The sequence below is a fragment of the Anastrepha obliqua genome, chromosome 6 (genome assembly GCF_027943255.1).
Source record: "Anastrepha obliqua isolate idAnaObli1 chromosome 6, idAnaObli1_1.0, whole genome shotgun sequence".
In the NCBI taxonomy this organism is placed as follows: domain Eukaryota; kingdom Metazoa; phylum Arthropoda; class Insecta; order Diptera; family Tephritidae; genus Anastrepha; species Anastrepha obliqua.
The window spans coordinates 30,250,883-30,265,868 of NC_072897.1; the positions used below are offsets into that span (position 1 = coordinate 30,250,883).

At 39.4% G+C, this 14,986-nt stretch overlaps 1 protein-coding gene across 1 annotated transcript; it reads right to left on the reverse strand.

Annotated features, from left to right (window-relative positions):
• Positions 1–642: 642 nt before the first annotated feature.
• On the reverse strand, positions 643–1,869 carry LOC129250286 (uncharacterized). The gene has a single exon (XM_054889921.1). It carries the CDS (start codon positions 1,867–1,869, stop codon positions 643–645), a length of 1,227 nt encoding a protein of 408 aa, XP_054745896.1.
• Between the last annotated feature and the right edge of the window lie 13,117 nt (positions 1,870–14,986).

Sequence of the window (14,986 nt, forward strand, 5' to 3'; positions counted from 1 at the left end):
GAAAAAGACCTTTTATCAGAGACCCTCCAATTGTCTAACCTTACTGAGCTGCTTTCAGACATTAGGGTAACATCGATCACTTCCTCCCATCCCCTGAAGTACTCCGTACTCGGAAAAGTGAAAGTGGGAGTGTTACCCCTGTTACATACCGACAAGTTAGTGTTAATTATGAAATCATAAAGAGACTCACCTCGGTCGTTTGTTTCGGAGCTTCCCCATAGGGCATGCCTTGCATTGGCATCGCATCCGAGAAGCAGGGTTTTGTTCGGGTTTTCCTGCACAAGTTTACGAGCCTCCTCAGGCGGTGCTGGTCTTTCGTGTGCCATGTATATAGAGGCAAGCGTTATTCTGACTCCGTCAGTGGCTTCCACCTCAACAGCCGTCACATCCTGTGAACTATATAATGGAATTAAAAATGTGTTTAAATGTTTTTTAGCTACAATACATGTTCTGGGATTACCTTCTATCCGTTTATAGTAGATATTGTAGGTTTTCCCAGTGAACCCTTTCACCTCGGTGCTCCGCACCCAGGGTTCTGAATTAGTGCGATGTCCACGTCCTCCTCCGCCAGGAGAACGGTTAGGTTGTCCGTTGCACACCGTGAGTGCTGCAGATTAATTTGGACAACCTTTAAACCCATGTTTATTGGTTTCCTTTTTCGGACTCGGTGTCATCTAGCTGCATGCCAGTCAGCAGTTCGTTGGCACCATCGACCTCATCCTGCTCCTCTTCCGGATTTGCAGAACGGAATATCTTCAGCTGGGTCTTCCTGATCCCAAACTGAAGTTTGTTTCCCACTTTCTCCAGTGGTTCCAGACTCTCTTCTGTAATTAGAAGGAGGAATGACCTGCTGTGCCTTTGCGGAGCCTCCGCTTTGATGATCGACCAATCGGTCATCGGCACCGAGCGATTATGCGCCTGAAGGTAGGGGATTAGTTGATTGGCATCAAACTCCATGTTTGGTACCCAGATGCGAGCCCTCGGCCTTCGTGGAATCTCGCTAGCCGGAATTAGCTTGAGTTTCAAGCCTTCCCAGCTGTTCTGGATTTTACCAATCACGTTAGTCAAGAAATGCAATGAGAATTGGTCATCGCATTTAATGACTCGGTAACCGCGGACTACCTCCACCGAGTCGAAACCTGGTGTTTGGCCCTCCGGGTTCGCCATGACATGGTCAACGACTATGCGAGACAACCGTGCCTCAATCTCTGACCATTTGTCAAGCACTGGTTTCCCGCGGTTAGAGGTTTCGTCTACCAATGCCATTTGGAGATGGTCCCGTGCCACCTCACTAAATCGCTTGACAGGTTTGGAGGCAACTGCACCCTGATCCGATATCTTGTGCTTTCTTGTTACCTTCCCAGTCTCGTCATGCGAGCGGTTTCGTTTTTTGGCATCTGTCCTGTTGGCGGCTTGGAATGCCAAGTATTCATCAACCACCTTTTGACATCTTGCCTTGTCGGTCTCATCTTTGGGATGCACTTTACCTTCGGTCTCGTTTTTCCGAATCCTGCCAAGGATAGCGAGAGACCTCTGGTAAAGTTTATACCTCGAGGGACCTTTATTACCACGCTTTTGCCCCATGGCTTGAGCGGATGTTGTTGGTTGATTTATAGTTGTTGGCGTACTGTGGCCCACAGCTTTGCCCTCAACTGTTTCTTGGCTGGAGGCCAAGAGCTCATCCTCTGAGGGTGACCCCGTCATCCTCAGTTCGTCTTTGCTTGTACGTCTTGTCCAATTGTCTGACTGTTTTTTAAGTGCGTCCGTCGCTTCCTCCTGTCTGTCTGTTTGCTTGTCCTGTAGTTCTGTCCGCGTGTTTGGTTTTTTATCAGTCCGTACTGTCGATGCGTTGGTATGTTTTACCGTCATTTTGTCCGTTTGTTCCGTGTTTGTTTTCCCGTCATCCGAATTTTTAGGTTTTTGTGGTTTCATTACATCTGGTTCGTACGGTCACCTGCCCCGCTAAGGGAGCTGCGCATGTCGCCATGCGCGGTGACCAAAGAGGATAAAGGGGAAATATCCGGTCGACCATGGCAGCGCCCCATACCATGGCAAGGCCACCGTTACAACCTGAGGCGGCCTGATATCAGGAGGGCTCCGTACGAAGACAGCCTTATTTAGTCCCCCGGCTGCCAAACCCACCCAATAGGCACGGGTCGCATCACACCTTGGGTTGAGGGAGTTTTTTTTAACGAAGTTTACGTCTTCGACCTGTGTGGTTCGCGGGAGACCTACTCTCCTACCTTCCATATCTGGGAGGCGTTCCCCTATCCACCACCTGGGGACGCGCCCTATAGGGATAACAGCTTCCCCCAAGGGAACAAAAAAAATAGCCAATGCGATATCTCAGTGAAAAATTAAGATATGTGAGCAAACTCAACGGCATTTAAAAGAGGAAGACTTATAATTTAAAATACCACGTCTACTTTTTTATGAAGAGCAAAATCTTCGTAGCTACATAACCTCAAAAATGGGCAAAAACAGCGTTTTTTGCACTTTTAAGTTAGGATATCTCAAAGCCCAGACGTGATAGAGCAATTTAAACCGCGGATTCGGATTCTACGCAAAAGGATACTTCGGAAATGACACTACACTTTTATAGAACATGCTTAGGTTAGGTTATGGCGGTAGTCGGTCTGCACGACCAACTCACTTAGACCTTACAGGTCCGTTGTGATACCACTGTGCTACACGGGAACCTCATTTATCTTCCTTCGTAGAACCATTTCGTGGCTCTTATGAAGCGTAGTATTGATGCCAACCCCACGCCAGACAGTTCTGTAAGAGAATTAAAAAAGTATTTACCTAGACAACCTGCTCTGATTTTAGCTAGGGCTGGACAATTGCAAAGGAAGTGCTCAACTGTTTCTTCCTCTTCCTCATCTCTGCAACTTCTGCAATATTCATGGGAGAAAACTCCTAGTCTCGAGGAATGCCTGCCAAATAGCCAGTGACCGGTTAAACAAGCCACGACCTTCGAGATATTGTCTCTTGAGAGACTAAGCAATTCCTTTGTTCTTTTCTTGTTTATTTGCGGCCATAGTAGCCTAGCTGTTAGACACGTATCTTCATTTCTCCATGACCTATTGGCCTCTTGGATAAAGTGGTTTTTTATTATTAGTTTACTCGTGGCCATGGGTATTCCAATGGTACTTTTATCACTCAGCAGTTGGAGAGCGGTACCCTTTCTGGCTAGCTCATCTGCTTTGCAGTTTCCCTCGATATCTCTATGTCCCGGAACCCAAATAAGGCTGACCTTGAATACGTCACTAATATCATTTAGAGCTGCCCGGCATTCCTGTGCAACCTTCGATCTTAGTAAAGCCGCATTCATTGATTTGATGGCCGCCTGGCTATCCGAGAATATATTTATAATCGTTTTTGTTAGGGCGTGCGTATTTAGGTATGTAGCCACTTCTTTTATAGCTAGTACCTCTGCCTGATAGACGCTGCAGTAGTCTGGTAGTCGAACGGATAGTTCCAGTCCTAATTCCTTCGAGAAAACTTCGTAGCCAACCTTATCGTCTAGCTTGGAGCCATCTGTATAAAAGTTTAGTTGCCCCCTTCTCCATGGCCTTGTTGTATGCCACTCCCTTCTTCACGGTATACTCGTCGTGAAGAGTCTTTCAAAGGTGAGTCTAGGGATAGGGTAGTCTATTTCTTGTTTATGACTATTCAGAGAGTCCAAAATGGAAGCGTGGCCAAAGCACCGGTCTTTCCATAGCGCCATACTTTTTAGTCTGAGCGCCGAGGCGGCGGCCACGTGTTTTCCTACCAGATTTAGGGCAGGTAAGTTGATTAGCACTTTCAGCGCTTTGTTTGAGTAGTCCTTAAAGCGCCAGAGATGCATAAAAAAGCTGTTCTTTGGACCTTACTCATGGTTTTAGCGTAAGTCGCCTTTTGAGCAGATGGCCACCATACAAGTATTCCGTACATTAAGATTGGCCTAACTACCGAAGTATAGAGCCAGTGCGTAATACGGGGTGTTAGTCCCCATTTGATACCGACCGTTTTTTTGCAAGTGTATAATGCAACGTTGGCCTTCTTTACTCTTTCCTCAATATTAGATTTCCACGTGAGTTTCCTGTCTAATATGAGTCCTAGGTCCCAGGTACTTGACATTCTCTTTCAAAGGAATCTCCACACCCTTAAAAATTAGCGGGGAGATTATAGGGAGCCTATGTTTCTTTGTAAAGAGGATTATTTGAGTTTTTGAGGGGTTTATATCGAGTGTGGCCATGTTAGAGCGCAGAATATCCATAAGGGTGTTAGGATATTTGCCCTTAACGGCGATTGCTACGTCATCTGCGTAAGCTGTGACGTGGCAACCCCCTCTTTCCAGGGTCAGCAACAGGGAGTTTACTGCCAAAGTCCAAAGAAGAGGGGAGAGGACTCCACCTTGCGGTGTGCCCCTGCAGACCTGTCTGCTTAGAGTAGTGCTTCCTAATTTAGCCGTTACCTTTCTTTTGATGAGTATATCTTCTATCAGGGCTACGACATGTGGTTCAACTCCAAAGTCTTCTAATGAATCTACTATAGCGTTTGCATTTATATTGTTGAAGGCGCCTTCTATGTCTACGAAAGCAACCAATGCAAACTCTTTGTCTGATAAGCTTTTTTCCACCAACCCGACGAGTGAGTGTAAGGCGGTTTCTGTGGACTTCCCTTTAGTATAGGCATGTTGCGCCGAAGAGAGCCTATTTAAAGGCACGACACCCCGTATGTATTCATCTATTATTCTCTCCAGGATCTAGAGAATAAAAGACGTTAGACTAATGGGTCTGAAGTCTTTAGGGTTAGTGTGTGAGGACCTACCTGCCTTGGGTATGAAGGAGACTTTTGCCTCCCTCCATCCTAGCGGAATGTAGCCCATGTTAAGACAACTTCTAATGACAATTTTGATAAACGGTAGTACAATGCCCCGTGATTGCTGCAGTTCAGCGTGGTAGATACCGTCCATTCCTGGCGATTTATAAGGACCAAAAGTGTTAATAGCCCATTCGATTTTTGAGTGTGTAACTAAGAGATTTCCTAGGTCGGATTGCCTTTCATTATTGGCGGAATGGTTTTGTTCCACCGGCTTGTTTCCTGGAAAGTGTGCGTCTAGGAGAAGACCTAACGATTCCTCACTTGACGTAGTCCAGGTATTCCCTTGACCTTGTAGGTAGCCTAGGTTGCATGGCGTCTTTGAGAGAATTTTTCTTAATATGGCCGCTTCTGAAGTCTCTTCAATTTCTTTGCAATAATTTTGCCAAGATTCACGCTGCGCAGTTCTAACTGCTTTTTTGTAGTTTTTCAATTCAGCCTTATAGGCTTGCCAGTCCTCTGACCTTCTCGTGGCCTTGGCCAGATTAAATAGTGTTCTATGGGATTGTCGTAGCGAGGTTAGCTGCTTGGACCACCAAGGTGGTTTAGACTTCCGTCTGGGTCGGACAACCGGACAGCTGGCTGCTAACGAGCTATTCATTGCTTTAGTTACCTGATTAACCAGTTTATCCAACTCCCCACAAGTAGTGGGGTTTTTGGGGGCTTTCTTTGGCAGTAGAGCTCTTAATTTTTTATTGTAAACTCCTCAGTCAGTTTTCCGTATATTCCTGAACTGACTAACTTGGGGAGACCTAGTGTCGATTTCGAATTCAATATACCGATGGTCTGAGAACGAATTTTCGTTTGAAACTTGCCATCTTTTAATGTGATTAAAGAACATGTCGGAAGCCAGGGTGATGTCCAAAACTTCCTCTCTGTTCATGGTAACAAAAGTCGGCTCTGAGTCTATATTCAAAACACTAATTCTATTTTCTAAGATAAAGTCTAGTAGTGACTCACCTCTAGCGTTAGTGTCGCTGCTTCCCCACAGGATGTTGTGAGCATTTGCGTCGCAGGAGACAACCAAATGTTTGTTCTTCTGGGCTGCCTCTTGCACCAGAGTACGGACTTCGTCCGGCGGAGCATCCCTGTCATAGGCCATATAGGCGGAGGCTAGCCAAAAACCGGTTTTCCCGAGCTCGATGCTTGCCGCTACCATGTCGCCGCTACTAAGCTGTGGGAGCAAGAAGATATTTATATTGTTTTTAGCGAGGATGCAGCTACAGATCTTACCTCTGTGTTGTACGGCAATCAGTTTAAAGCCCTTCACTCCGAGTCCGCAGATTTTATTGCCGTATATCCACGGCTCTTGAATGAGGGCTATGTCAAGTCCACCGGCAGCCAAGCGGACGGAAAGATGCGCGGACGCAAGTTTGGAGTGGTGGAGATTAATTTGGATCAGCTTCATGAGAATCTGTCCGTTTCATCTCCACCATCGTGACCTCGACGTCCTCTTCCGAGATCTCCCCACCCTCAATGTCAGCGAGGAGATCATCTTCGTTAAACAGCGGCCCCACACCGGTCAGCCTCTCCGAGTCGGTTGAACATTGGCTGTTGGTGAATGCTTTAGTTCAGAGTATTTTTAATGCCGCTCCGTGACTAGGGTCTCGAGATAGAGACCAAAACGTGGACCCTAGAATGTGTTTGTACAATATGGATATCAAATGAAAGCTGTTGATAAGTGCTTTAATACAGGGTAATTTTCATACCTATTGATGACTAGGGTCTCGAAATATATGCCAAAACGTCGACCCGCCGTGTCTTTGAACCGAATTAAACCAAACTTACACACATTGTAAAGTAGGTATTGAAGATGGTTTCCGTATAGTTTGGATACCTATTGATGACTAGGGTCTCGAGATATAGGTCAAAACGTGGACCCGGGTAACCCTAGGATGTGTATGTAAAATATGGGTATCAAATGGAAGCTGTTGGTGAATGCTTTAGTTCAGAGTATTTCCATCCGCTCCGTGACTGGGGTCTCGAGATAGAGACCAAAACGTGGAGCCTAGAATGTGTTTGTACAATATGGATATCAAATTGAAGCTGTTGGTGAATGCCTTAGTACAGAGTATTTTTCATGCCGCTACGTGACTGGAGTGCCGAGATATAGATCAAAACGTGGACCCGGGTAACCTTTGGTTGTGTATGTACAATATGGGTATCAAATGAAAGCTGTTGATAAGTGCTTTAATACGGGGTAATTTTCATACCTATTGATGACTAGGGTCTCGAAATATATGCCAAAACGTGGACCCGCCGTGTCTTTGCACCGAATTAAACCAAACTTTCGCACATTGTTAAGTAAGTACTGAAAATGGGTTTCGTAAAGTTTGGTTGTAATTCGGAGCACTGGCAACGGGTACAGCGTTATTTTGAACCAGCCATAATGTCGCTTACTTTTTTAACGCTTGGGGCGGAACTGCACTGTCAAATTGACAGTGTGAGTTACAATGTGTCAATATTTCTTTCTGATTTGGATGCCATAAGGGAAAAACGTAAATGCAACATGTAAAAATTGTTCGTGAATTTTTTTGGAGTGGATTTTGGAACAGTGAATAATTTCTTACGAAATTTGAGAATTTAATGTGAAATCCGAATGAAATTATGTGTTCGTGGAAAAAAAATTTTTTTCGTTTTTTTTTTTTGAAAAGTATAAATGGATAATGGTTAAAAAAGCTCCAATGCTTAATAAAACATATAAATTGAAACGAAAAATTCATGGATGATCAGGAAAAAAGACGATTGTTTATTCATATGCGTTGATTTGAAATTTAAAAACAATCTTCTTTTTTCCTGATTTTCAATTTATATTTTATATTTACTCAAAAACAAATAGAAAAACAAAAAATATTGTTTATGCCAAAGCGCTTGAATTAAGAATAAAGAAATAAATAATATGAAAATCATATATTTTCTGTTCTAAACCATATCTATTCTATTTTAATGTGCCCAGCGAAGGGCGCCGGGTTTGCTAGTCAAATATAAAATTCGGGCACTCGACTTCACAAAAATTCAAGATATACCAAATATTGGCAAATAATTCTACGCGAAATATGTACATATTCCAATATTGACTATCTTCGAATGGTCGAGAGAATTGGCTTATGGGCGGCTCGTTTTATGAACGACAAGTACTTTGCTCTTAGAACTATGAGCTCGAATTTATGAATGAACTTTTTGATGATGAGTTTTTGTTGTAACTGTTCGGCGCCGCCGCGACTATTTCAGACTGTTCAGCACTATGGCAACTAGACTGATGGCCGCTACGGCTGCGCCTATGAATGCATATTGTTTTTGTACTCGCTAGGCATAGAATTTTAGCTTAAACGACACACGCATTTAGAGGAATAAAGTGAGTCTCTGTGTGTGTGGTTGTATGTACATGTATTTGTATGTGTATACTAATAAACATTGCTTTGCTGGAAGTTGAAATTACAAATATGGTATGTACGTATATACATACATAGGCTGGGTCATCAAGTGTGCATACGCACATGCAAATACATACATATGTGTGTTGATGCATATGCAGAAGAGAATCGTTTTAGCATTTGTTAGGAATTCGATCATTCCGATATTTACTCCTTAATTATTGCATAAAATATGATAAGGCGATGCTCGTGAGGTAGGTCATGTTGCTTCAGTGTATAGTGCACTCGTGAAAACTCGAACACACGATAACTCGAACATTCGGAAGCTTGAACATTTTTTTTCTCCATTGACTACTCTAAAACTCGAACAATTATTTTCTTTTTTCATGGAAAAACATGTGAGAAACTGTCGTTTTGCATGTGCTGTAACGGCCAGTATTCAAATTTTTGTCGTTATGTGCGTCTTTTGTTTCATTCTAAGGCGCCGCATTGGCTAGGTTTCTTGCTAATTACGGAACTTTTCTTTTAAATTGATTGATATTTGTCAGTGATACACGGGATTTTGCGCGGTTAAGATCAAATTTTTTTGCGTTTTATAATGGGACGAAAACTAAATGTTTTGAGTTTATCAAAAAAGGCTGAAATAATTAACGAGGCGAAGAATGGCGTTAGTATCACAGCTCTATCCAAGTTCACAATTTGTAGAATTGTGAAAAATGAAAACAAAATTTTGGAATGCGTTAATAACACGCTATCGGGCTCTGGAAAACGTAGAACGCTTCGCGCTTCAGAATTGATAAAAATGAAAAAAAGCTTTATATGTGGTTTTTATTATTGTACAACGCAGCAAAAATTATCCTATAAATGGAGTAATTTTGAAAGAGAAAGCTAAGGAGTTACATGCCAAATATGGCGAGAATGGCTCAACCTTCTTTGCCAGCGATGGATGGCTACAAAATTAAAAAAACGGTATGGCATACGATTGATTTCAATCTCAGGGGAAAAACTATCCTCGCGACCAGAGTTAGTGGAGCCTTTCAAAACTCAGTTACAAGCTAAAATTCAGGAGCTTGAACTATGCCCAGAACAAATTTACAACGCAGATGAATGCGGGTTATATTGGAAGCTCCTTCCGGGAAAATCATACGTTTCTAGAATGGAAAAGCAGGCACCGGGAAACAAATCTGAAAAACAGCGCATCACATTTCTGGCGTGTGCGAATGCTACTGGGAAATACAAGGTTAAAATGCTTGTCATTGGAAAAGCCGAAAATCCGTGTGCATTTAGGCATTTTAACTGCCCAGTGGAGTACCGAAGCTCAAAATCAGCCTGGATGACATCAACTCTGTTCCAAAATTGGTTTCACTTTTCGTTCCTACCACAGGCAAGTTCATATTTGACTACGAATTAAACACCCTTTAAAGAACCTATTTTTTTTATTACATAGGTGAAAACTTATTTAAAAAATATAGGACTACCTGAAAAGGCATAACTTTTGCTTGACAATGCACCTTCGCATCCAAACGAGGACACGTTAAGATCCGAAGATGCTTTAATTAGGGTGATGTTTATGCCGCCGAATGGAACTCCTTTGATTCAACCAATGGATCAAAACGCAATAAGAATAACAAAGCTACATTACCGAAATTCTCTCTTGGCAGCTATTTTCTCCGATGATTGCGATTTCATCCAATCATTAAAAAAAGTTAGCTTGAGAGATGCTGTTACATTTTTGGATAGAGCTTGGAATAAATTGAGACAGGAGACGTTGGCGAAATGCTGGACAAATATTTTAAACTTTGCAAACCTGAAAGACGATGACGACGATGACATTCCACTTAGTGTCTTGAAAAACCAAATAGAAGCTGAAGCTAAAAGTATGGAAAAAGATGCTGCCGAAATTCTCGAACAGTTACATCCTGAGGTAGTTATGGTTTTGATGTAAATAAAAAAACACACGACAACAATAATAAATATTTATTAGGCTACTTTCACTGAAGAAGAAATAAGAGACTGGAATAACGACGACTTGATTGAAGAGGTTGAAGCTATTGAAGAAAGCGAATCCGAAGATGAAGTTGAAGCTACAGGTGGAAATGAACAAAAGCGCATAAGTTCATCCGAAGCCGTAACAATTTTCAACAAAGCTATAGCATGGGCAACTGCTGAAAAAATTAGCCCGAGGAAAGTCAATGTGCTACAATCACTGCGCGAAAAGGCTGTATTGAATGCAGTAGAAAATAAGAAGCATCAAACCAAGATCACAGCTTTTTTTCTAATGATTTGTAAACAACATTCATATTTGCTAACATTTTTTATTAAATAAACTGACAATGAACTACAAAACATGAAACCAGATAATCTCTTTAATTAACTATGCCATAAAAATGGACAGGGTATAAAAACTGATAAAACGAATACATATATGTATATTAAAAATACATAACGTTCGAAAACTCAAACATTTCGATAACTCGGACAGGGCTGGTTTTCATTAGTTCGAGTTTTCGCGAGTGCACTGTATACATATGCGTGCAACATTATCTATATATTAATACGGAGAGCAAAATTTTGTCGTACGTTTTTTTAGTACATATTTATAGTCAGAGGAAAAAGTTGAAACATATACCAGTGGATAGCATATGTGGAGACGGTTTGCACAATGTATTAATATAGATACATAAGTGAGAAGGTGTAGGTAAAATTAATCAAACTATTTTACCTGTATTATGATATATCATGTTGTAATACGTATCATGATGTTATATATATGTATCATGATATAAAATTAGATGAATATAATTACATAAATAGTGTGTTAGAGCGGGAGAAATATTTTTTTACATATATATAGTCGCACTGTAATGGCAACAGAGTTGTTCTCGCTCCCTGTTGACAAATCGGCTCTCTTATTTGAAAACGTGTTGCTTCTTTACAAAAAAAAGTACATAGGTATTTAATAAAAAAATTTTTGAATTGTAGTAAAAACTAAACTTTTGGTGCAAATTATTTGGGCGGCAACACTGTTTCCATTTTTGGCACGTTGCTTTATTCATATTCGTTAAAAACCGTATATTTAATTGGAAACATTCGAGTAAGTATCATAAATTCGTAAATCGTAAATAATTTGTTTTTAAAAGTTTTTATTTGGAGGTGTTCATAGACGCGCAAGTGCAGTATTTCCAAATAACAATTGCAGAATTCTAGCATCGTATACCTGTAAATACACGTATGTAAAGTCATAATATGGTATTTGGAAGTTATCTATTTCTAATACTTTGGATTTGCAGATTTTTGATTTCTAAGCAAGTTCAGCATTCCTGCACCTGAACCCCTGTGCCAAATATACGAACGCATTTTGTATCCTCAAATACACGTAAGTTATAATATGGTATTTGGAAGTTATCTATTTCTAATACTTTTGATTTGCAGATTTTTGATTTTTAAGCAAGTTCAGCATTCCTGCACCTGCACCCCTGTGTCAAATATACGAACGCATTTTGTATCCTTAAATACACGTAAGTTATAATATTGTATTTGGAAGTTATCTATTTCTAATACTTTTGATTTGCAGATTTTTGATTTCTAAGCAAGTTCAGCATTCCTGCACCTGCACCCCTGTGCCAAATATACGAACGCATTTTGTATCCTCAAATACAAGTAAGTTATTTAAGATTATGCATTCAGATTTTGTACATAGTCACTATAAAAACTTGAATCAACTACACGTTATCGTAAAAGGCTCCATTATGAGCTTACATCAAGAATTGAATATTTGAAAGCAACATATCAAGACATTAATGAAATACGTAAAATTGATATTCAATTACGTGCACTCCATCGGGTTGATTTAATGATGTTAAATCGTTTGGTTTCTTAAGCAGACTTTTTTCATTTTAATTTAAAAAAATGCATATATATTTTTCAAAATAAGAATATATTAAGAAAAATGTACATAAGAAAAAAATATAGTTTAATGTTGTATTTTGTATTTTTTTCAAATATTATTTCATTAGATAATATAAACAATTAAATATGTTTTTGAAAGAAGAATGTATTTGGTAATTTTTTTAATAATCAATGGAATTATTATATTTTGTATTTCAAAGGTTTGTAATTTCTTTAGTTGAAATGCCTCGCAATAGAACACTTACCGGCAGAGTTGAAAGGGGGAGGGATAGGAAAGCACAATATTCTCGACGTAATAGAAATGTAAATACTTCAGCAAACTTTAGTGGTCGTGTAAATGCTAATTTAATTATTGATTTGATTGATAATTTTAAAGTTGCATGGAATGAAGTACCTTTTAATTTTCAAAGTCATGGATGTGGTGAAATGAATTTAATTTGTTTTCGATGCAATGCACAACAATTTGAAGGTCAGGTAACGGGAGGGAGTAGAAATCTATTTACATCGTGTTGTCATAAAGGAAAAGTTTTTTTAGAGGGTTTATCTGATAATAATTTGTTCAGGGGGCTTTATAATGATTTAATTTCTAATAATATTAATATAAAACGACAAGCAAAGAATTATTTCGAAAATATTCGCAAATATAATTCCTGTTTTGCAATGATAAGTTCAGAAGCACAAGTTAATGAAGAAGTTATGCAAGGTATTTATCATTTTAAAATTCACGATACGTTTTATCATAGAGCTGGACCAATGACGCCAGCTTATGGTTATAAACCTTGCTATGCACAATTGCATATTTATGATGTTGATACTGCTACTTCATGTAGAATGCTTGTAGAAACAAATGCAAATTGTAATAATGAATTGATGCGTAATATTATATATAGTAATGGAAGAATTAAGAATATCAAATCGATTTGTCCATTCGTTTATTTCAATGAAAGAATATTGTGATCGACGTGTTGGACGTGAAGTTTGCATGTTGATTACATTTGATCGTAAGAGAATGGATATGCGTAGATATAATGATGCAATTACAGGTGTTGCTGTCGTATTTATTACTGTTGATGGAGAACCACCATTTGAACGTAATATGGTAGCATTCCATCGTAATTCTGGCGTTTTAAAACATGTGTCAGTTTTGGATTCATCATTGGATCCAATGGCCCCATCCTTTGTTGTTTCCTAGTGGTGATACAGGGTGGCATTCAAATATTGCACATAATTTAGCTACCACTTCAAGGTCAGAAGTAAAAGTAACTATGTTACAATATGCATGCTATAGACTTGCAATAAGGAATAATTTTAGTCTTTTGCATCATTTACAAAAACTTTTTTTGCAATGGATCGTTGATATATATGTACGAATTGAGGGAACTCGGCTACATTTTATAAAATGTAATCAGGCAAATTTGCGTGCAGAACTTTATAATAATTTAACTGATTACACAGGTCAACAACGTTTTGTTCTAGGAAAGTGTTGGGTCATTTTCGAAGTAATTTTTTGCGTAGAAACCGAATCCGGGATTTAAATTGCTCTATCATGTCAGGATTTTGAGATATCTTAACCTAAAAGTGCAAAAACGCTGTTTTTGCCCATTTTTGAGGTTATGTAACTACGCAGATTTTGCTCCTCATAAAAAAGTAAACATATTATAGTATTTCAAGTATAAGTCTTCCCCTTTTAAATGCCGTTGAAATTGCTTAAATATCTTTATTTTTCACTGAGATATCGCATTTTGAAGATTCCATGTTTGTGAATTTTTCGATATTCGAAAATCCATTGAGATAACATGAGACGTGATACGGTCGATTACATAGTCGCACAAAAAGAATAGCATGGAGACTTCAAAATGCGATATCTCAGTGAAAAATTAAGATATTTGAGCAAAATCAACGGCATTTAAAAGAGGAAGACTTATAATTTAAAATACCATGTCTACTTTTTTATGAAGAGCAAAATCTTCGTAGCTACATAACCTCAAAAATGGGCAAAAACAGCGTTTATTGCACTTTTAGGTTAGGATATCTCAAAGTCCTGACGTGATAGAGCAATTTAAACCCCGGATTCGGATTCTACGCAAAAAACTACTTCGGAAATGACACTTCAATCAGATGAGGGAGTTCAAGGAAATGTTGGAAGAAAAATAATTTTACCATCTACTTTTAGTGGATCACCACGTAACATGTATCAAAATTATTTAGATGCGATGTGTACAGTTCAACATTTTGGAAAGCCATCATTATTTATAACAATTACTACTGACATGAGCCAGCTAATTATAGGCCGGATATTATTATTAGAGTTTTCAAAATAAAATTGAAAGAATTAATAAATGGATTGACGAAAAAGGGTATTTTCGGAAAAGTGGAAGCGATTATTTATACAATTGAGTTTCAAAAAAGAGGTTTACCTCATGCTCATATTTTACTTTCTTTAACTGAAGAAGATAAAATATGTGGATCAGTTGATATTGATAAAGTAGTATATGCAGAAATAACAAATGTTCAAACACAAAGAAAATTGTATGATATTGTTAAAAATAATATGATGCATGGCCCATGTGGTCATTTAACCCTTAACTGGTATCGTGGGGGCCGCGCAGACCCCACGCGTTTTATTTTTTTGAATTTCTTAAAAACTACGCATAGTACGCGGCTGCCATTTCGAGTAATCTCATTACGTCGCGACACGCGGCGGGTGTCGGACGTTCGGCGCTGAAGCTTTTACCAGAGCGGAGCTACGTACGTTGCGGGAGCCGTGCGGACCCCACTATTTCCCCACTATACGTTGAAATACTTATGTTTTAGTTTATTTTTTCAAAGTTGATTTT

Bases quoted from the DNA above. Each gene is read 5' to 3' on its own strand.
- LOC129250286 (XM_054889921.1), bottom strand. From the start codon at position 1,869: ATGACGGTAAAACATACCAACGCATCGACAGTACGGACTGATAAAAAA.